The following is a 21,629-nucleotide window of genomic DNA, read 5'->3' on the forward strand; positions in this document are numbered from 1 at the left end:
CCTACTCCAGAACCTTTCCTGTTCGCAGCACCATCTACGTATAACTCCCAGTGAGCAGGGTCTTGTTGAGAAACCATGCCAACCGATTTTTCATCCATGCTCGGCATTACCGCTACATCTTCCATGCTGGGCTCCGTAAATTCGGCCACCAGATCCGCAAGGACCTGGCCTTTGACTGACGTGCGAGGCATGTACTTGATATCGAAAGCCCCTAGAATGGTGCCCCACTTGGCTATCCTCCCCGTATAATCGGCACTTCGAAGTACTGTCTTAAGTGGAAGTTGCGTGAGCACGACGACAGTATGGGCTGGAAGTAGTGAGGAATTTCCGCGTCCAAGCACTACGGCCAGATGCCTTCTCCAACGGCAAGTATCTTGATCTCGGCTTCAGGCAGCGACTCTTCTACACAGTAGACCGGCCTCTGTACTCCTTGATCCACTCTTATCAGCACTAAACTTACAGCATGAGGGACCACTGCGATATAGGCAAATAAAACTTCGTCTGGCTCAGGCTGGACATAATCGGCGGCCGAGATAAGTAATCTTAAGCTGTTGGAAGCCGAGGCGCATTCTTCATTCCATTCAAAATCCTTCCACTTGTTAATCAGCGAGAAGAAGGGTTTGCATCGGTCCGCAGACCTGGATATAAATCGTGTCCTGGGTGGTAGCCTTATCCTTACCCTTCTCCTGCTGCCTATCCTCTTCAACCCTCTTATACTTCTCAATGCGATCCATGAGCTGGCGCATGCTAACAACTGGCTTGCCGGACAAGGACGTTCTTAAACCATGATCAGTGGGGAGACCCAACTTGAACGTCTCCAAGGCCATGGCATCGAAGTTGCCTTCCATCTCGTTAAACATCTCCCAGTACCTATCCGAGTACGCCTTCAGTGTCTCACCTTCACGCATGCTTAAGGACAGAAGAGAGGACAAGGGCCTGGGCACCCTTCGGCAGGTGACGAATCGTGAACCAAAAGCTTGGGTAAGCTCTTGGAAGAATCGATGGAATCGGCCCTTAGGTTATCAAACCATCTCATGGCTACAGGACCCAAACTAGAGGGGAATACCTTGTACATCAGAGCTTCATCTCTGGCATAGACAGCCATTCTTTGATTAAAATGGCTAACGTGTTCTACAGGGTCAGTTTTGCCGTTATAGATAGTAAAGGTTGGCTGGTTGAAACGCCGAGGCATTTCCGCTCCTTTGATCCTACGTGTAAAGGGTGACCTGGAAATCTGACTCAGGGCCTTACTCATGGCATCATTGCCCACCCCTCCACATGATGGTCCTCGGGACCGCTTCTCACGAGGGTGCTCAGCTTCATACGAGAAAGTCTCACTGATCGGAGTTTGAGAGTTCTGCTCATAGGTAACGTCTCGCCCGTCGTCCAAGTCATCATCAGGGTGTGGTACAGCGCGTTTCCTCTTCTCATAGCGTAACTCCCTCTTCAACCTTTCAATCTCTATTAGCATGCTGTTTTTCTCTACATGGGGAACGCGACTTCCACTTCGAGGCTGGGTTCGCTCAGTGTGTGTAGTGCGCACACTACCTTCACGGTCCTGCCTCCGCTCCAGATTAAGAAAAGGATCAATATGCTGTGAGGCCCTAGATTCTGCCGGTTGTTGCCCGTGACCAGCCATGACCAGCCGCTGCTACTCTTCCCCTACGCTCAAGCTCTTCCCACAGACGGCGCCAATTGTAGGGTCCTGTTTCTTTACGCAAACCCAAAGACAATTAATTTGTAGAGTATGGGTCAAAGAACTAGAATTAGCAAGGGATTAATAACAATGGATCATGACCATTACAACTGTGCATTGATCAATTTGAATACATTGATAGTTTGGTTGAAACACTCTCCTATTTTTCTTTTCTCTCCTTTTCCTCCCTTTCCTTTTTTCTCACTTTCCTTTTTTCTCACTTTTCTTTCGGGGCCCTATTGACAGGTGCTCCCCTCTATTATATAGTCACTCTCACCCTCATCTCCATCGTCCACGTGCTCCCCATCCATGAACTTGCTCAAGTACCTGTCACGTCAGGCAGCTTCTTTTCATCTCTGTGTGAGTGGCGGTAATTTAGGATGCACTGTTCAGAGGTCTTCTTCACATAAATGCGGCCAGAAAAGCTGTTGCAATGCATTGAATACGGTGGCAGTAGCCTTTCCCTCAGATATTTCCCATCCTTATTGTTCCTGAATATGCTTTGAGCTTATCTTGACCAGGTGGAGTCCTCGGACAGTTAATCAGGCTTTTCCCCTACTCAATTAGTCTCCGATATCATATCAGAGCAAAACATCTTCCTCGGACAGGAGATGTCCTCCTCGGACTGGAGATATCCTCCTCGGACAGCGATGATCCTCCACCAAGAAGATTCCACTCCACTCTGGGCCTTGTATTCTACGCATCCTTCTCTTTGGATGTGAAACAGTCCTTTCGTGGGTATTCGGCCCATTAACTTGGGCCTGACCCCCTTTTCCCCCACAATTTTTTAAGAGATTTTTTTTTTTTTTGAGAAAGTTTTTTAAGAGAATTTGAACCTTAGATTTAAATATTTTTATTGCAAAGACCATGAGATGTCAATTAAATTACAAGACTCTTAGCATTATTTTGGATGTATCTTTACTTTTATATTTATGCATAGCTTAACTTCTTCTTCTTTTTTAGTGTGTCTCAAAATACCTATCTAAAAAAAATTGTATCAAAAAGCCATTTTTAATATAATGTTGAATGTATCTTAATTTGTAATACTAGTTAAGGGATGTTTGGTTTGCTGTGATATGCTCTTGATGTGACGCATATTACTATGGGTGTTCACCAAACCGCACAAACTGCAAAAATTGCACCAAAACTACCCGCAAAATGGTATAACTGCAATACACCACAAGTAACAGCGCACCGCATGCGGTGCAGTGCGGTTTGCAGTTATATAATAAGAAAATCTCACAAATCACACCGCACCACACCCTCTCTATATAATAATATATTTATTTTATTTTTAATATTAAATATATTATTAATAGTTCATAACCCTAGTTTTCAAATAAAAACAAAAAAAGTTTGATAACCCTAGCAAGTGTTGACTAGAAAAGTCAACCCAAAATAAGGAAAAATTAGCTCAATAGTTTAAAACTTGGCCTAAAACAAAAGAAAAAGTTAGTTTTGGGCTGGGTAGAAAAAGCCCAAAATTTGAAAAATATATTGACTTCTAGTCATTCAAACCGTATCTTATACACCTCACCACACATGTGATCGTAAAAATGAGGTGCGGTGCAATTATGATTTTGGCTAAACTCTAAACCTCACTGCATCGCATATGCGCCCGCAAAAATAAAGTGTAGTGCAGTTATGGTTTTTGTTAAACTGCACCGCAAAATGCGGTGCTAAAAATAGCCTAAAATTGCACCGCACTGCACCACGAATACTCCTACATATTACGATAATGTGACATAATGTCTTTGATTTATTTTATTTTTTCTAACATTATCATAATTTAAAATTATAAAATATATCACATCATTTTAATCTGATCACATTCCTTAACAATTTAATATTGTGTTCTTATATTGAAATTGTATTAATGTAAAATTACAATAACATAATATAATATTACGACGTAATGTAATATCACGATGACTTACCTCTCGTAAATAATTTGAGGATGGTGAATGCGTCTAATGTCATTGTCAAATAAGTCACGATGGACAACGACCTCATGTAGACAAGACAAATTTAAGGAGCTGAAGTCCTCCCCGATACAAATAAGCATAACTAAATGAGAATAGGTATTGAAAGGACGCCATGACCAGTGAGAGCTACTTCCGAGTGAGAACGTGCGAAGAAGAAGATGAACTACAGAGAAGCACCAAAAAAGTCAAGGAGAATCCTACTTTCTCTATCACATCGTCATATCGTGACAAGCTCATGGGAGAGATGCCTGGGGCATACTATAAAGCTTTTGATATCAGCTCCTATGATGATGAAAATCTCATATCTGATGATGAATCCGAAACTCTAGCTGAAGGTCTTGCTGCAGTCAAACTCTCAAAAGAGAAAAAGTCCAGAATAAGAGCTCAATGGTCAAATGTCATTATTGTGAAGGTCTTTGGTCGCACGGTGGGATTTCACTTCTTGCACTCCAAAATATCTAGCCTTCGGAAACCTGGAGGAAGGCTTGATGTAGTGGACCTTGGAAAAGATTTCTTCTTAGTGCGTTTCGGGCTCAAGGAAGACCTGGACAAAGTTCTAAAAGGTGGCCCTTGGTTTATCGGCGAGCACTTCCTTACCATCAGACCATGGGTACCTAACTTCAGGCCTTCCACGGCTTCCTTAACATTTGTTGCCGTATGGGCCCGGTTTCCAGAACTCCCAATAGAATATTATGATGCAGAAGTTTTGAAAGAAATTGGAGAGGCTATTGGTCCGGTCCTAAGGATTGATTCTCACACAGCCTCAGGCTCTAGAGGGCGCTACGCAAGAGTTTGTGTTCAAATTGATCTTGAGAAGCGATTGATCAAGGAAGTGGTCATAGGTAAGCTACATCAGCAAGTTCAATATGAGGGCCTACACTCCTTTTGTTTTTCCTGTGGCCAGATTGGGCACAAAAAAGAAACATGCCAATACAAGATCAGAGAGCCTAAAATACTTGGTGAATCGCCATCCTCATCATCCTCAAAGGAAAACAAAGAGGACATGCCAGTGCAAGAAGACAGTGATGATTATGGGCCTTGGATTGTAGTAGCTCGTAGGAAACCAGCCAACAAGACAGTTGGAAAGAAGCCAGTTCGATCAGAACCAGATCAGTTGGGCCCCAAAGCTGATCCTCGTTGGGCCCAGTGGCCTCGTTGGCAATCTAAAGCCAATATCCCCATTCCTAGTCACAACCCAACCCCCTGCCATTCTGAAGGGAAACGTAAAGTAAGTGATAGAGAGGAAATTGACACGGCAAATGTCAAATCCAAGGACACGTGGTTACTTCCTCAACCACACTATAATGATACGTATTAAGGTTTGGGTTCCCAAGAGGGAGACTCTGACTCTCACCAGTCTTCTCAAGATTTGCCCACCCCTAGAAAAGAAGCTAAACCAAAATCTTCAGCTGAAATCACCTTCTCTGCCAACCCCACTTTAGACTCGCCATTAAAAAATGGAAATAAAGCAGCTCCCAAGGGTAGAAGAAATAAGCAACATGGAGTGGGAAAATCCTTGGTGGATATTTCTAGTAGACATCCCAACTCCTAGGGAGAACAAGGTCCTTGCTTGGACAGCATTGCCACCAGATTTGCCGGAGCTAAATTACTCAGGACCAGAGCCGAAAATAGAGCCCATAGAGAGGAGGATGTTGGAGAACACCCCAATAGCCCCACACTGCTGGGGCATCAGATATTGTTACACACTTCCCCAGATCTTCCTTCCAACAACAAATTTCACTATGATGCTTTGCCAGAAGCAAAGGAAGATGGGGATAATGAAACTTTTGATATCCCTGGTCCCAGTGCAGGGGTACACCAGCCTCTTTCTGAGGAAGATAGAATGGAGTCTGACGGAGCAGAGGAGGATGCTTCTGTTTAGAGAAGATTGCCCTCTCAAAATCATGTCTTTCCAATGAATGTCGTAGTGTGGAATTGCCGTGGGGCATTAGGCGCAAATTTCAAGACAGCTGTAATGGAACTTGTCCGAATTCATCATCCTGCTATGATGATCATCACAGAAACTAAAGTGGGGAACAATCGAGCTAAGGAGATTACTGACCTCCTTCCTTTTGATGGTGCCTTGCATGCTGACACAATAGGTTACGCTGGTGGTATCTGGCTCCTATGGTTCACTGACCTGGTGGACATTTCCCAACTGGCTTCCACAGAACAAGAGATTCATGCTCTGGTGCAGGTAAAATCCTCTAACACTTCCTGGATAATATCTGCCATTTATGCTAGTCCTAGATATGTTGACCGTAGATTACTTTGGGATAATTTAACTACTGTTGCCTCCCTTCATAATCTCCCTTGGATTATGCTTGGTGATTTTAATGAAATGTTGAATAACTCTGAAAAATTTGGGGGTCTTCCTATTAATATTGGTAGAGCTTTAAAATTCAAGGCGTGCCTTGATGCCTGTGGTATGATAGACTTGGGCTTTTCTGGCCCAAAATTTACCTGGTCAAATAGAAGAGAGGTTAATGGCCTCATCCAGGAAAGATTGGATAAATGTTTTGCCAACATAGCCTGGAGGAATTTATATCCTGAGGCCCAGGTTCATCACCTTACCAGGATACACTCGGATCATTGCCCCATCCTCCTTTGCTTAGAGAAAGACCAAGATCTCAACCTTCCAAGGCCTTTTCGTTTTCAATCAATGTGGCTTTCTCACCCTTCTTTCCCCAATCTTGTGAAGGATTCTTGGTCTCTCAACTCAAATTCTATTACTGACAACATCAAAAGCTTTACCATGGTAGTGAAAAACTGGAATAGGGATATCTTTGGCAACGTCCTTCATAGGAAGAGGAGAATTGAAGCCAGACTTCTTGGTATCCAAAAAGCTCTGGCAATGGGGCCAAATCCTTTTCTGGTAAATCTTGAAAAGGAGCTGAGGGAGGAATATCTCACCACTCTTTTCCAAGAGCAAGATTATTGGGCTAGTAAATCCAGAATTAATTGGCTTATTCAAGGGGAGAGAAATACTGCCTTTTTCCATGCTACAACAATCAACCGAAGAAGAAGAAACAAAATCTTAGCCATTAAAGACAATATGGGGAATTGGCTTGTTAATATTCAGGAAGTTGCTGACTTTATTAGAAATGGGTTCCTTAACCTTTTCACTACTGAGATGAACAATGCTCTTAGAAACATATGGAAACCTCCTAACTGGAATGCCTACCTCTCAAATGATGATGTCATCTTCCTTGAAAAGGAAGTTTCGCCTAGAGAAATCCATGCTGCCATGTGGTCTCTAAAGCCTTGGAAGGCCCCAGGACCTGATGGTTTTCATGCGGGCTTCTTTCAACAATTTTGGCCTACTGTTGGCAATTCGGTTGTCCTGGAAATTCAGAACATCTTCAAGACCAAATGCATTCCTATAGATCTGAATCACACCCTCATCACTCTTATCCCGAAGTGTGACAGCCCAGAATCTCTTGGGAATTATAGACCCATTGGTCTCTGCAATACCATTTACAAGGTGGTCACTAAAATCATAGTCAATAGAATTCGCCCCATGTTATCCAAGCTAGTCTCGCCTCTCCAAACAGCCTTTGTGCCTGGTAGAAGAGGGCTGGATAATGTGATTATTGCCCAAGAGATCATTCATTCTATTGGGCAGAAAAAAGGGAGAGAAGGGTACATGGCCATAAAGATTGATCTAGAAAAAGCTTATGATCGGTTAGAATGGAACTTCATTCGAGATACTCTCATTCTATTCAATTTTCCTGGAAAGCTCTTGGATCTAATTATGAATTGTATCTCTTCTTCAACTATCTCCTTACTCTTCAATGGTGGAGCTCTTGACCCTTTCCAACCCTCAAGGGGAATTAGGCAAGGAGATCCTTTGTCTCCCTACATCTTTATTCTCTGCATGGAAGTGCTTGGTTTTTTGATCAATGATAAGTGTGATTCCAATCTATGGGACCCAGTTAAAGCATCCAGAGAGGGACCAGCCTTTTCCCACTTATTTTTTGCTGACGACCTTATTCTTTTTGCTAAGGCTGACTTAAAAAATTGTCATAGTGTCAAGGAGGTGTTAGATACTTTCAGCATGCTTTCTGGGCAGAAGGTTAGTCCTATCAAATCTAAGGTCTACTTCTCTCCAAATGTCTCTGAGGACCTCAGACTTTCTCTTTGTGATATTCTGGGTTTTCACTCCACCTCTAATTTAGGTAAATACTTGGGATTTCCTTTGAAACATGCCGGATCCACAAGCCAAGATTATAATTTTATTATAGAAAGAGTTCAGTCCAAATTAGCTGGTTGGAAGGCGAACCTTTTATCCTTTGCTGGCCGAGTAGTCCTTGCCCAATCCTCCACTTCGGCCATCCCTTCTTACATAATGCAGGGTGTTGCTCTCCCTGGAAAGGTCATTAATGCTATTGATAAACTCAATAGGGATTTTATTTGGGGCTCCACCCCAGATACAAGGAAAATGCACTTGCTGAGCTGGGACAAAGTCACTAAACCAAAAAAGGATGGTGGCTTGGGCTTACATGCAGCTAGACCAAAAAATTTAGCTTTGTTAGCAAATCTGAGGTGGAGACTTCATCATGAAAAGAACTCCCCTTGGGCCCAGGTTCTCACTAAGAAATATCGCAACAATTTTAGCTCTAATAGGCGATGTTCTAACACCTGGTCTGCCATTAAAAAAGGCAATGTGGTCTTTACCAAAGGAACTAGATGGCAAATTGGTAGTAATTCTCACTTGAAATTCTGGTTTGACAATTGGTGCCCTCTTGGAATTCTCAGGAACCTCATTGAAGGCCCTTTAAATGCCTCAGAGGAAGACTTGTTGGTCAGGGATGTTGTCTTGAATGGAGTTTGGGATTTTAGCCGAATTTCCTTCCACATCTCTCCCCAACTCCTCCTTTCAATTAAAGCTATTCCCCTTAGATGCAGCTCGGAGAAAGATGATACTATCATCTGGTCTTCCTCACCAAATGGTGATTTTGATCCTCAAAATGCTTATAAAATTGCTGCCAACATCGCCAATTCCCCTCAGTTTGATGGCAGTTGGATTTGGAAATTAGATATCATTCCAAAAATAAAATTTTTTCTTTGGAAATGTTGGCTGCAATGTCTTCCTATCAATGCCTCCTTATCTCACAGAGGCATGCAAATTAGCCCCACTTGCCCGACGTGCACAGAGTGTGAAGAGACCATTATTCATGTGTTAAGGGATTGCATCATTGCTAAAGATTTTTGGATGAAAAGCCACCTCCCATGCCCTGCCTCGGATTTCTTTGGTTTGGACCTAAAAAATTGGCTGCTCAAATTCAGCCATATTAACAAACCTCATCACAGTGGCTCCTTTCCTTGGAAGATTCTCTTCCTTCACGGAATTTGGTTTCTCTGGTTGCAAAGAAATAATAGCATTTTCAAAGAGGCCAGATCAAATCCCAACCTTGCTTGGGAAGTTTATAATAGATCCGTAGAGTTTCATCTAATCATATCTCCTAAAATTACTCGTAGGCCTACTGATCCGACTCGGGTTAAATGGGAAAAACCAAACCCCGGCTGGTTCAAATTAAATACTGATGGATCTTCTTTAGGCAATCCTGGTAAGGCAGGGGGTGGGGGGATCCTTAGAGACCATGATGGAAACTGGATCAAGGGATTTACTCGAGCCATTGGCTTGGCTTCGAGCCCTATTGCTGAACTTTGGGCGCTAAGAGATGGGCTCATAATGTGTAACAATCTTAATATTCAATCCCTTGTTGTTGAGATGGATGCTTCTATGATTATTAATATGCTTTGTAATGACAATGCTCGGTCTAGATCCTTATCTCCTTTAGTTGATGATTGCAGAATTCTTCTCAACAGGATCCCACAGCACAGAGTTCAACACTGCTACAGGGAAGCGAATAGATGTGCCGATGCTTTGGCGAAGATGGGAGCAAATCACTGTATAGATTTTGTTTATTTTGATAATCCCACTTCGTGTATTTTGAATCAAATTAGGCAGGATGCCTTAGAAACTCTGTATTGTAGGCGTAGCACTAGCTGTGCTGCTATGCCTTAGTTTCTTTTCTTTTACTGTATTCCACCTTACCAAAAAAAAAAAATAACAATAAAATTGGATTTCTTTTTTCTAATTGCTGTAGGCTCTCATTCGCCTCTCTTCATTTTCCTTTTTCTATCCTGTTTAGCCTCTAGGTTGCACACCCTTTCTTTTGTTAACTAACGTTATGCATGAAATTTTTCCATTTTGGTATAGATTTAAAAAAAAAAAAAATACTAGCATATGATGCTTAAAATCCTATTGAGGAAAAACTCAGAAAACTAATTACTCTTTTTCACATGTAATTTATCGTGTGCAATATATATCATGTGCTTTTGGAGGTTTGAAACTTGAACATATTAAATTAATTAATTTTTAATTAACAAGAAAGACTTATAATTTATCTATTCATCTAACATGAGGTTATTAAGACATTTTAAAGTTTGACACAAGGTCTTGCTATCATAGGTGTAGGTTCGCTTAAGCCAACCATCAACATATTAATAATCACAACAGAGCCAAAAATATATCAATTTTTTAAGACAAAATGAACATGTACGAAATTGTGTTTATCTCTAAATATTCTCTTATACCTATTTTATACACACAGTTTTGCTTAGTATCTACAATTGCATGGGTTAATGTACATATTTTAAAAGGCAAAAAGATAATATCCACATTTAAAACATAAAAAGTAAATTGAAATAATGAGTATGAGAGAATCATTACCTTTTATATTAGGCTCTTTAGTTATAGATTTGCTCAAGATTATTTACATTTTCCTTTTTTTCTTTTTATGATAAACAATTATATATTTGCTTTCACTTATTACAGTGGAAACTGTGATTAAGATAGTATTAGCGAACCGTCCATGTGTTGAGTTGGTAAACTCAAAGTGAATACGTGTTGCATACTGCAGAGTGCATAGGCACTTGTGGCATTTAAGAAGCTTGAGCCCAAAACATTGCCATTTTACGCTCGGCCTCAAATGCCAAGGCAATTCAACAAGGCCTCAAAACCGTTTCCTAAAAGGCAGGCAACAACTGTCTCTTCCAAGTTCCAACTGGCCTCGCTTTTTTCTTTCTTTCTTTGAGTAATTAATATATATTACTATAATAAGTTATTACTAGTTTCTTAATTCAGCCTAATAAAAGATTTCTTTTCTCTATTGTATTTTTCACTGTTAAAAGTTATTGCATGGAGATAATTTATTCAGCTAAATCTTTTTTTTTTTCCTCTTCTTTTCTTTTTTCTTTTTTGGTTTTTTGTATTTTTTTGTTTTAATAATGCTTGGGACACACCCCTTCTCACACTCAAATCCACGCTTTGCTCGTATGTCAACTCTTGAATGGATTTCAAAATCTTTAAGATCATGTGATGGACCCATGTGAAACTGCTGAAATCCAATTAAAAGTTAACACACAAGCAGGATGTGGAAAGAGGTATGTCCCTAACATTACTTCTTTTTTTTTTTTTTTTTTGTCATACATTCCATTTGGGTATATACTGTATACATGTGGCATTTTAGGTGGCATAAAAATAAATTTTTTATTCTAGTAGACATTTTTCATCCATCACTTAAAGGTATAGACTATTTTGACACAATACCAAAGATTAAGAACCAAATTGACACATTTAAAGTGTTAAGGGTCAAATTGACACATATAATAAAAATTAGGAAAAAAATAATAATATACCCAATAGATTTTATGTGAGAAAAAACAAAAATTGCTTTTTGTCTCATTTTTAGGATCACAAATTCACAACCAAACATAGCCATTGTTAATTTGTTAGGTAGGGTTGCCTTATGATCTTGATTCTAATCTTTGTCCCCTTTTATTTTGTTTTGTTTTGTTTTTAACAATTCAATATATTTTAAGTGGATGCCACAACAATTAAGTGGAAGTATTGATCTCTTCAAAAAAATTTCCTCCAAATACATTCATATACATATTATCCAAAAATAGGGCTTATCCAGTTAATGACTAGCTATAGAAATAATTCCTGCATTAATTTAATAATCAACTAATCATTAAAGAATGTTATTACGAAATGCACAACTGAGCATCCAAGGCACCCCACTCTTGGGACTTCCTCTAACATCAATCATTTGCGATATTTAATTACTGTAATCTTTTTAGTATAATTTCAATGCTCTTTAGGACCATTTATGCAAGACAATGTCCCGTCCCAGCAAGAGATTTAAGGTCCCAACTAAAACATGGCCGGAAATGCCTTTATATGAACAAAATAGACGTTCTTTTCTTTTCTTTTTTTCATTTTTTTTTTAGAAGGGAAGATATAGACATTCTAAATAATTATTGCGAAACATAAATTTGTGACTATTTATTTCGAGTCCAAATCTTCTGTCTCATCAATTGTGCTCCACTTCATGCTCCACCAATAAAATTTAGACAGCTAGTCTTTTTTATTAAATGAGATAACTCTGATTTTAACCATCACGTTACTCACGTTAACGTTAAAATCCCTTTCTTTTTTTTTTCTTTTTTTTCTTCGGCATCTTTTATTTCTTCTCTGTTCTGGCTTTTGGTTTCTTTTTTTTCTCTTCTCCATGTGGTTTGTCTTTTTTTTTTTTTTTTCACGTTAACTCTTTCTTTTTTTTCTCTTCTCTGTCTCATCAATTGTGCTTCATTTCATGCTTTACCAATAAAATTTAGACAACTAATCTTTCTCATTAAATGAGATAACTCTGACTTTAACACTCACGTTAACGTTAAAATCCCTTTCTTTCTTTTTTTTCTTCTCTGTTCTGGCTTTTGGTTTCTTTTTTTTATCTTCTCCATGTGGTTTGTCTCTTGCCGCAGCTTTTGGGATTGATTTGGACTCTTCCCCTATTTTGTCTCATTGTAATCCTTTCACTCCCAGTCACTCATTTAAGAATTTCAACAAACATGTAGAATACAAAATCCATCAACCCCCATTATTTACTGACTACAACCTTTACATCATCCAAAAACGTTTTTCTTTCCACATGTTTCATAATGGAACAAAAATCAAACACCATTATCACCATAGACAAGTCACTTTGTAGAAACCAATAGAAGCAGATGAACACGGGAAGATGAAGTGAGGATGTGTCCATAACTGGGCCGTAGTGAGGATGAAGATGAACACTTGAGACGTCAACCACATAGAGAAGAGATAAAAATAAATAAAAATAAAAAACCTTGAAAGCCTTGAAGGTTTGCTTGTTGTAGCAGGAGTCTCTCAAAAGTTAAAACAAATCTGCACCTATAGGACAAAAGGACCTCTGTGGCATACAAAAACAAAAGCAAAAGCCGAACTCTGACTCTGGGAGAAAGGATTACAATGGGACAAAATAGGGGAAGAGTCCAAATCAATCCCAAAAGCTGGGGCAAGAGACAAACCACATGGAGAAGAGAAAAAAAAAGAAACCAAAAGCCGGAACAGAGAAGAAATAAAAGCTGTGGAAGAAAAAAAAGAAAGGGATTTTACACGTTAACGTGATGGTTAAGTCAGAGTTATCTCATTTAATGAGAAAGATTAGCTGTCTAAATTTTTTGGTGGAGTATGAAGTGGAGCACAATTGATGAGACAGAAGATTTGGACTCATCTATTTCATTCTCACTTAAGTTGAAAAAAAGTTGTGCTAGAGACACAACAAGTTACAACATATTTATAACAACTAAGGTGCCAATCCCACGTAGGTCAAAATAAAATAGGCGAAAATGCACTTTTCATCCTTACATTTTGGGTCAATTTCTATTTTAGTCCCAAATTTGATTTCTTTGCAAATTTCATCCCTAAAATTTGAAAATCGTTTTTAAAATCGTCCTTGCCGTCAACCAACAGACGGAACCCTCCTACGTGGCAGACGGAGTGTTCTGCTTGCTGATATGGCACTGACGTGGCCATTAAAATATTATTAAAAAAAGATTATTTGGCACTTTTAAATGTCATGTCAGCATTTAAATTAATTAAAAAAAAGCCATGTCAGAGTATTTAAACAAAAAATAAATTAAATTAAAAAAAAATCTTAAATCTAATTTAAATTTTTTTTTTTTTTTTTTTTACTTTTCATTATTTTTTCGTAAGAACATGTTCTTCATGTTCTTCCCAAATCCAAGAAACAAACCTAGCAACCAAATCCAATCTCCATCAATGTCAGGAAAATAAGAAATAAATCCAACAAACCAACCAATCTCCAGCAAACCCATAAACTCATAAACCCATAAACTCATGAATTTCACATTCAAATTATCAAATTCCTATTCCAAATTCATCTTGATCATGAACACACAAGAACAACACAAGAACAACAAACCCAGAATATTCAATCCCAAGAACAAAAGAATAGAAACCCAAAATATTCCAAAATTTGTACACAAATTCTTCCACAAAAATCAATTGTACACAAACACCAACCCAGATCTGAATGGTTTTTTTTTTTTTTTCTTTCCTTTTTTATGTTCTTATCAGGAGCAGATCTGGGTTTGGAGCAGATCCAATGGTGCTGTTTCTGCCTCCTCAAAACCAACAGCACCATTTCACATCACCAACCCTAACACCAAAACAACATAATCCACCTCCTCAGCCACTCGTCAAACGACGCCACCCCGACCACAAAATGACTCCTCGGCCACCTCGTCTCATCATCGTCCTCATCAATCGAGTCTCGGCGACTCGTGGTCGTGAGAGGTAGAGCTTGGAGTCTTCGGCCATGGGCCTATGGATAGATCGAAGAGAGTGTTTTGTTTTATTTGGCCATGGGTGTCTGGGTTTTGGAGCTTGCTGTCTCTGGCCATGGGTGTCTGGGTATGGAGCAGATCAAAGAGAAATCAAAGAGACAGAGAGTGAGAGAACAATGGGTAGAGAGAGAGGGATTAAATTGATGCTGTGACATTGATGACTAAGAAAATTTGATGTTGGGTTAGGGAACTTGGTTTCGTGGGGTTGGGATTGGGATTTGGTGTAGAGGATTGTGATAAAAAAATTTAAAACTGAGAATTGAGAAATTAAAATTTCAGTTTAAATCAAATTTGTAATTTCAATTTAAATTAAAATTAAGAAATTTTGTTTTTTAATTAGATTTAAGGTTTGTTTTTTAATTTAATTTAAATACTTTGACATGGCTTTTTTTTATTAATTTAAATGCTGACATGACAATTTAAAAATGCATAATAATCTTTTTTAATAATATTTTAATGGCCACATCAGCGCCATGTCAGCAAGCAGAGCACTCCTTCTGCCACGTAGGAGGGTTCTGTCTGTTGGTTGACGGCAAGGACGATTTTAAAAATGATTTTCAAATTTTAGGGATGAAATTTGCAAAGAAATCAAATTTGGGACCAAAATAAAAATTGACCCAAAATATAGGGACGAAAAGTGCATTTTCGCCAATAAAATAATAAAATATGTGCCTAGGGCATATCACAATTAAAAATTTAGAGTTTGAGAGATTTTGTTGGGTCCATAGAATTTTCACTTAAAAGAAAAAATCTATTTAACTTCACAATGTACAAAAAGAATTTTACAATATTTTTCACAACCTGTTAAGTTGACAAAATTTTACTGATTTTCATTTGGACTCACCACTAACATCACCTTTGCACCAACTAATAACAATCTACCATATCAACAGATAGAGAATTTTTTGTCTTCTGGATACCCACTACCTAATGGTCAAAACTCCAAAAGGGTAAGAACAAAGTAGCCAACTAAAAGTAAAAATTTATAACTTAGATCGAAATTCAATTCAGTAATCTTACTTCACATTCGTTCAATCAAGTCCACTAAGTTTCAAGTTTATTCAATTAATACATTCTTATCAACTTCCATTAGATGTTAACGTGAAGTGTCCTAATTTTGCTATTTTTAAAACTTTCAAGTTAAAAAAATCTAATTAATTATTAAAAATAATTTTTGGAAAAGAAATTATTATTATTATTCTCCTCAATGAAACTCAACATTCAAAAACCAGTGGTGATGTTTGTTATGTTTGTCGTGTTGGTTTGGGTAAAGCCATACAGGCAAAGGCCCTGCAACAACACCTTCATGGTCAAAATAGGTAAAGTAAAGAGAAAAAAATACCCAATTTTGAACTGGAGGGAGAAAGCCTATGTAAAAGGAGAAAATTAAATTAGGAATTGAAATAAATTAAAAATATGAGGGACAAAAGGCGTAGAGAAAGTGAAAGGGCTATGAAAAATACAAATAAGAAACTAAATTGAACCCAACAACTGTCAATGACCAATAAAATTTAGAATTTGATATTATGGGTGTGATCGAAAATTCTCACCAATTACTGCAAATTACCTATCCGGAGATTTAGGACTTCCTCATCCACTACGATTGGCTGATAGTACCCCTAAGGTAAACTCATTCTCTACTGAAAAATCTTGGGTGAACACTAATAATAATCACAAGTTAACGTCTAGCAAACGAAGAGTGATGATAAGGTGGGTTTTTTTTTTTTTTTTTCTTTTTTAAAAATTTGGAAAAATAATATTTAGTAATTAATTGAAAATTTTTTAAAATTTAAAAATTCAAATAAAAACCTAGGACCACAACTTTCTCACACTCATGTCATGCTCAAGTTAGAAAACCACAATATTCAATTGAGTCCTCTAAGTTTGACCACATAATTATATTTTGTAGCTAAAATTTTGGTTTTTACATAATAGTTCTCAATGTTCTCTTTTATGTGTATAGCATTGTACAAAAACACAAGCACATATGTAATGAATTTTAAAAATTATCCAATTTCCTTCATATATTTAAAATTCAAGTTTATGTTCAAGTACAACTTTATGTTACAAAATGTTTGTTAAATTCATTAGGGGAAAAACTACTTTCCCCTTATATGTTTAGTTCGAAATTTTCCTCCTTATATTTAAAACTAACTAATTTTCCATTCTATGTTTCCAAAATGTGCAAATATCCACATTTTGTTACTTTCTCAGTGAAATCCAATCGAATCCTTTTGAATCTTGAAATATTCTTTTGTGAAAAGTATAAAATACCATTAACTAAAAATAAAATGCCCAAATTGCCCAAATAATCTAACCCGGGTAAATTTAACCCAACCCATAAATTAAACATAGCACATACAAAAAACTATCACATCTTGTTTCTCCCCCCCCCCCCCCCCCCCCCAAAAAAAAAAATACTCAAAAGTATTGGAGATAGAAAATTAATTGAAGGATGTGTTTATGAAAATAAAATGAAATTATGAAGTTGTTAAGTTAGCATTAATTGTTTGGTGTAAAAAAAATTTCTTTTACTTATTGTTAAACAACGTAGTGAATTATAGGTTTGTCTAACAATGAAGTAATCGAGATCTACTACATCTACAAATGTATTGATATCCTTAAGCTGTTAATTTAGCACTAATTGTTGGATACTTTAAGGATTTTTTTTTTTTTTTTTTTTGGGAAAAACAAGATATAACATTAATTTGAATGTGTTATGTTTAATTTATAGGTTGGGTTAAGTTTACTTGAGTTAGAGTATTTGGGCACGGTGTTTTATTTTTAGTTAAGGGTAATTTAGATTTTTCACAGAAGAATATTCTAGGAATCAAGTATTTCATTTGATTTAACAAAGATAGTAACGAAATATCGGTATTAGCTCATTTTGGAAATACAAAACGAGAAATTGATTGGTTAAAAAGGAATACAAATCATTTGTACCAATTTTTATGTTTCACTTTATATTCTACTGTGGGGCCCGTGGCCTGATGGCCTCAGCCCATCGGATAGCAAGCCAAGGCCCATGCCGAGGAACACTAACTATTCAAGGCTAAATTGGGGAAAGCCTCTTTTCCCAATTCACGCCGAGGACCTCCTCATCCTCGGCCTGACAAGGGTGATTTTCGGGAAAGACCGGACCAAAGTAAGCTGTCACCCTCGCATTTAATGCATTCACCTAACCCCCTGGCCGCATTAATGGGATATAACCCCTTAGCAGGCAACGTTGATCAGAGTGAACCACTCGAGTACTGATAAGCCTCTAATGGGACGGACGGCCAGAAGAGAGGCAAATGAATGATCAACAGATGGAATAAGGAGATAGGAAGATGAAGACTATATAAGGAAAGCAAGTAAAGTAAAAAGGAGGAGGAGGAAAAAGAAAAGAAAAAGGCTTCCTCGGCCATGGCCGAGTCCTCTCAGTTGTATAGAAACTCTAAGTATCTTTTTGTAAATAAAAGTTCATGCTTGATGAATGACGGCCAGCGCCTAAACCTTTAACCCACTCTCTATAAATTTATTGTTTGGGCTTGTTGGGCTGAAAACCCATCCAAACTCAGGGTCAATCCAAACTGAGTCCCTACAATTGGCGCCGTCTGTGGGAAGGATTAGGGTGCTGGCCGGCGCACTAGGCGAGTGTTCTAAGTATTCGTTTTACAATAGGTTGAAAAAAAAAATGGAAGATTTGACAGCGAAAAGAGAAATCTTGATATTATTATTTCATAAATAGAAAGAGTACAAATTACAATCAGAGGCTCAGGCAGGCATGTTTTACAAACAAATTTACAAGCTAATCCTACCAGCTATTTCTACAATCAGAGGCCCAGGTGGAGCCGCCCTAAGAAAAAAACTAGCCAGTGGGAAGTGTCAAGCCGTCCCTTTATTGGTATAAAGAGAATGGGAGAGCTTGACAAAAGGCAGAGAAGGGGAGGGCCATCATGTTTCCAGGCCACCGACAGCTCCCTTCTCGGCCAGGCGGAGCTGGAACAAAGAGAGGAGCAGATGCAGGGGCTCCGGGATACCTTCCCCATGACGTTCCCTTGATTCTCTCCAATCCTCGCGAGTGTTAGCCGTTGGAGACGGCAACACTCGAGCACCGCCCATGAGGTGAATTCGCACGCCTTCTTCGTCGGGGGTGCGCTCCGAGGAAAGACGTTAGGTACTCTAACAACATCCCTCCGGGCCATCTTGTAGGGCACCATCGGGGTTACGCCTAGATTCTGCCGCACCGAAAGCCCAGTGGGGGCTGCGGCCATACCGGCTTTTGCCAGTTCCAGTCACAATTCCGGCGGGGTTTAAAAGGGCTTGGGAAGTTGGAAGAATGTGTTTGTTCTGTTTGTGTTGAGAGGTCCATGGGTTGTGGAGAAACCATCTCCCCACCTTATATAGGGGATGGGGTTGGTAAGAATTAATTCATGCAGAGTTCGAAAAGAGAATTATCAGTTGGGATAATAATGAAGCCACCAATTTCCAAGGAGGCCGTAGACTGTTGGACTCATGTTAATTTACGAGGACATTAATGAAGGCGCGTTTCGCGAACCGAAGCGTCAAGCGCGGAACACGAACGGACAAAGGGCGCTTCATAAATGAAAAAGATGGGCCTTGAGCTGGAGGCGAGATCAACGCCACGTGTAAAGATCATAATCTGACCCAAGGAGGAATCATCTCCAGTAAAGAGGTCCGAGGACAAACCTCTACTTACAGAAAAATGGAAGTGGTAGACAGAACCAAGGTATTGCATGGTCCTCGGACCCAAGCCTATGGTAAAACTATACACACCATTATACCTAGGTACTAGACAGAACCAAGGTATTGCATGGTCCTCGGACCCAAACCTATGGGGAAACTAGATACTTACAGAAAAATAGAAGTGGTAGACAGAACCAAGGTATTGCATGGTCCTCGGACCCAAGCCTATGGTAAAACTATACACACCATTATACCTGGGTACTATACAAAACCAAGGTATTGCATGGTCCTCGGACCTAAACCTATGGGAAACTAGATACTTACAGAAAAATAGAAGTGGTAGACAGAACCAAGGTATTGCATGGTCCTCGGACCCAAGCCTATGGTAAAACTATACACACCATTATACCTGGTACTAGACAGAACCAAGGTATTGCATGGTCCTCGGACCCAAACCTATGGAGAAACTAGATACTTATAGAAAAATAGAAATACTAGACAGAACCAAGGTATTGCTTGGTCCTCGGACCTAAACTTATGGGGAAACTAGATACTTACAGAAAAATAGAAGTGGTAGACAGAACCAAGGTATTGCATGGTCCTCGGACCCAAGCCTATGGTAAAACTATACACACCATTATACCTAGGTACTAAACAAAACCAAGGTATTGCATGGTCCTCGGACCCAAACCTATGGAAAACTAGATACTTATAGAAAAATAGAAGTACTAAGTATAAACCAGGATATTGCATGGTCCTCAGACTCGAACCCATGGAGAAAATAACTATCTGAAGAAAAACCAAAGCGTTACTTAGAGTCAAGCTATAACACTGTCTCTAGATTTATATTTGAAGGATAACAGATGGTTTCATGAGGCTAACTCCAGAATAGAATACGAATATTGAGCAGAATACAATAGTAAAGCAAATAAAAGAAAATATCATTAGTTGGAAGCAAAGTATTAAGTATTCAGTTCAAACGAAAAGTATACAACTCCCTTGCAACGCCACTGAGGCAAGAAACAAATGAGATAAAGAGAAGATAAAAGAAAAAATAAACAAATTTACCTATGTCGTATACTAGTCTCCTTAACTCAGTAGGCAAATTAAGTCAATAAGTAAATCAAAAGGCTTTGGCCAAGGCCTAAGGGCTTGGTCTCGAAAAGTCCGCCGGAGGACTGCCACGTCTTGTGGTATTCCCTGACCTCGGGTATAACTTCCCCCAACGCTCTCTGGGGCTCAACCTCCTCGGATGGTTGGTCAGTTAACGGTATCATCGGCGGTCTTATCGTGACTCTCAACCGCTGGTAATGAGGACCCCTCCTCAGGAGCAGCAGGTGCAACCTCGCGAATGGCAATAGGGTAATATACCCTGTCCTCCCTCCTAAGAATCAGATGAGACATCAACCCCTGCTTGTTGAGAGCTTCATGTCAAGTCTGAGAACAGTAATGCCCACACTGCAGGAACTTGAGCCCGAAGGGTGGCTTCAGTCTTAGCCACCCCCATCTGCGAAAGCATTCTCCTCTGCCTGTTCTACAGAAGCGCTCAGCGTCTATTTTTGCAAATACCGCCTCGTCTTTGGCTCTCACAGCCTCGTCCCTGGCATACTCGGCAACACCTTTCTCATGGATTGCCGCGGTCAACTTTCCTTCATATAGGTAATGTTCACTTTGGCAGTCTGTAATTGACCTCAACGTCTTGCAAGCGATTAGTTTGATCCTCAGCTTGCTTCTGGCCACGGCTAGGTCGGAGATAGCAGTATCCCTGGCCTTCTTCATCTCTTCCAGATCCTCGTCGCCTTTTTAGGTCGGCCTCAGATCTCTTGAGAGTATTGGCAGCCTCCAAGAACTTGTCACGCTCTTGCGTTAAGGCATTGCTATGGTCATCGACCTCCTCGCCTAACCTGAAAAGGGCCTGGATAGCCTGCCAATAAAAACAAGTAACTCCGTAAAGAGAAATGAAGGTATTAAGTGACAAACTTTGAATAAAGTGAATAGGTGCCAAAGGACCCACCATTCCTAGATACTTCTTAAGGTCGAGGACAACCTCTACCCCAGTCATATTTCTTAGCTCGGCCATGTCAGTGGGAAGAAGAAGAGATTTCTCCAGGGCCTCGGCTACAAGAGCCCCCTCGGCTCCTTGAGATTCCCGCATCGACGCGTTATCCATCAGGGGCTGATCATGGAGCATGGCAACGGTAGCCAGGCTTAAGCCTCGGACTGCTGGATGGCCTTCTTACTCTTCCGTTGATCACCGAGCTTCAGTTGCTTCGGAGGCCTGCGAAATCTACCCTTCTCGGGCGGGGAATGGGATTTGCTCCCATCCATTGGCTCCTTACCCTTGGAAAGTCTCTTCCTTTTCGGGTCATGAGACTCGGTCTGAGGGTCTGTTACTGTGGGGCAGAAGACGACCTGGTTTGCACAGTTAAAATCTGGGACAGAAGTGCTGGGGGCTGGGGCTGTGACTCTTCTGGTACACCTTTCTTGGAACCGCCTTCGAGCAGGTCAAGAAGATTGGT

General features: G+C 39.5%; 2 protein-coding genes across 2 annotated transcripts; both read left to right on the top strand.

Moving 5' to 3' along the window:
* Positions 1–3,793: 3,793 nt before the first annotated feature.
* LOC111984850 (uncharacterized) lies at positions 3,794–5,563 on the top strand. Its single transcript, XM_024016471.1, has 2 exons — positions 3,794–4,909; positions 5,234–5,563. The coding sequence occupies exons 1-2, from the start codon at positions 3,794–3,796 to the stop codon at positions 5,561–5,563; spliced, it is 1,446 nt and encodes a 481-aa protein (XP_023872239.1).
* Positions 5,564–5,596: 33 nt separating this feature from the next.
* LOC136062951 (uncharacterized) lies at positions 5,597–9,712 on the top strand. Its single transcript, XM_065762710.1, has one exon. The coding sequence runs from the start codon at positions 5,597–5,599 to the stop codon at positions 9,710–9,712; it is 4,116 nt and encodes a 1,371-aa protein (XP_065618782.1).
* The last annotated feature ends 11,917 nt before the right edge of the window (positions 9,713–21,629 follow it).

Source organism: Quercus suber, unplaced genomic scaffold (assembly GCF_002906115.3).
Source record: "Quercus suber isolate HL8 unplaced genomic scaffold, Cork oak 2.0 scaffold_470, whole genome shotgun sequence".
In the NCBI taxonomy this organism is placed as follows: domain Eukaryota; kingdom Viridiplantae; phylum Streptophyta; class Magnoliopsida; order Fagales; family Fagaceae; genus Quercus; species Quercus suber.

What these genes read in the sequence shown, in the direction of transcription:
- LOC111984850 (XM_024016471.1), top strand. Translation starts at nt 3,794, where the DNA reads ATGACCAGTGAGAGCTACTTCCGAGTGAGAACGTGCGAAGAAGAAGAT. An exon ending in ATTCTGAAGGGAAACGTAAA is followed by an intron (nt 4,910 to 5,233) that starts GTAAGTGATAGA and finishes CCCAACTCCTAG; the next exon opens with GGAGAACAAGGTCCTTGCTT.
- LOC136062951 (XM_065762710.1), top strand. Translation starts at nt 5,597, where the DNA reads ATGAATGTCGTAGTGTGGAATTGCCGTGGGGCATTAGGCGCAAATTTC.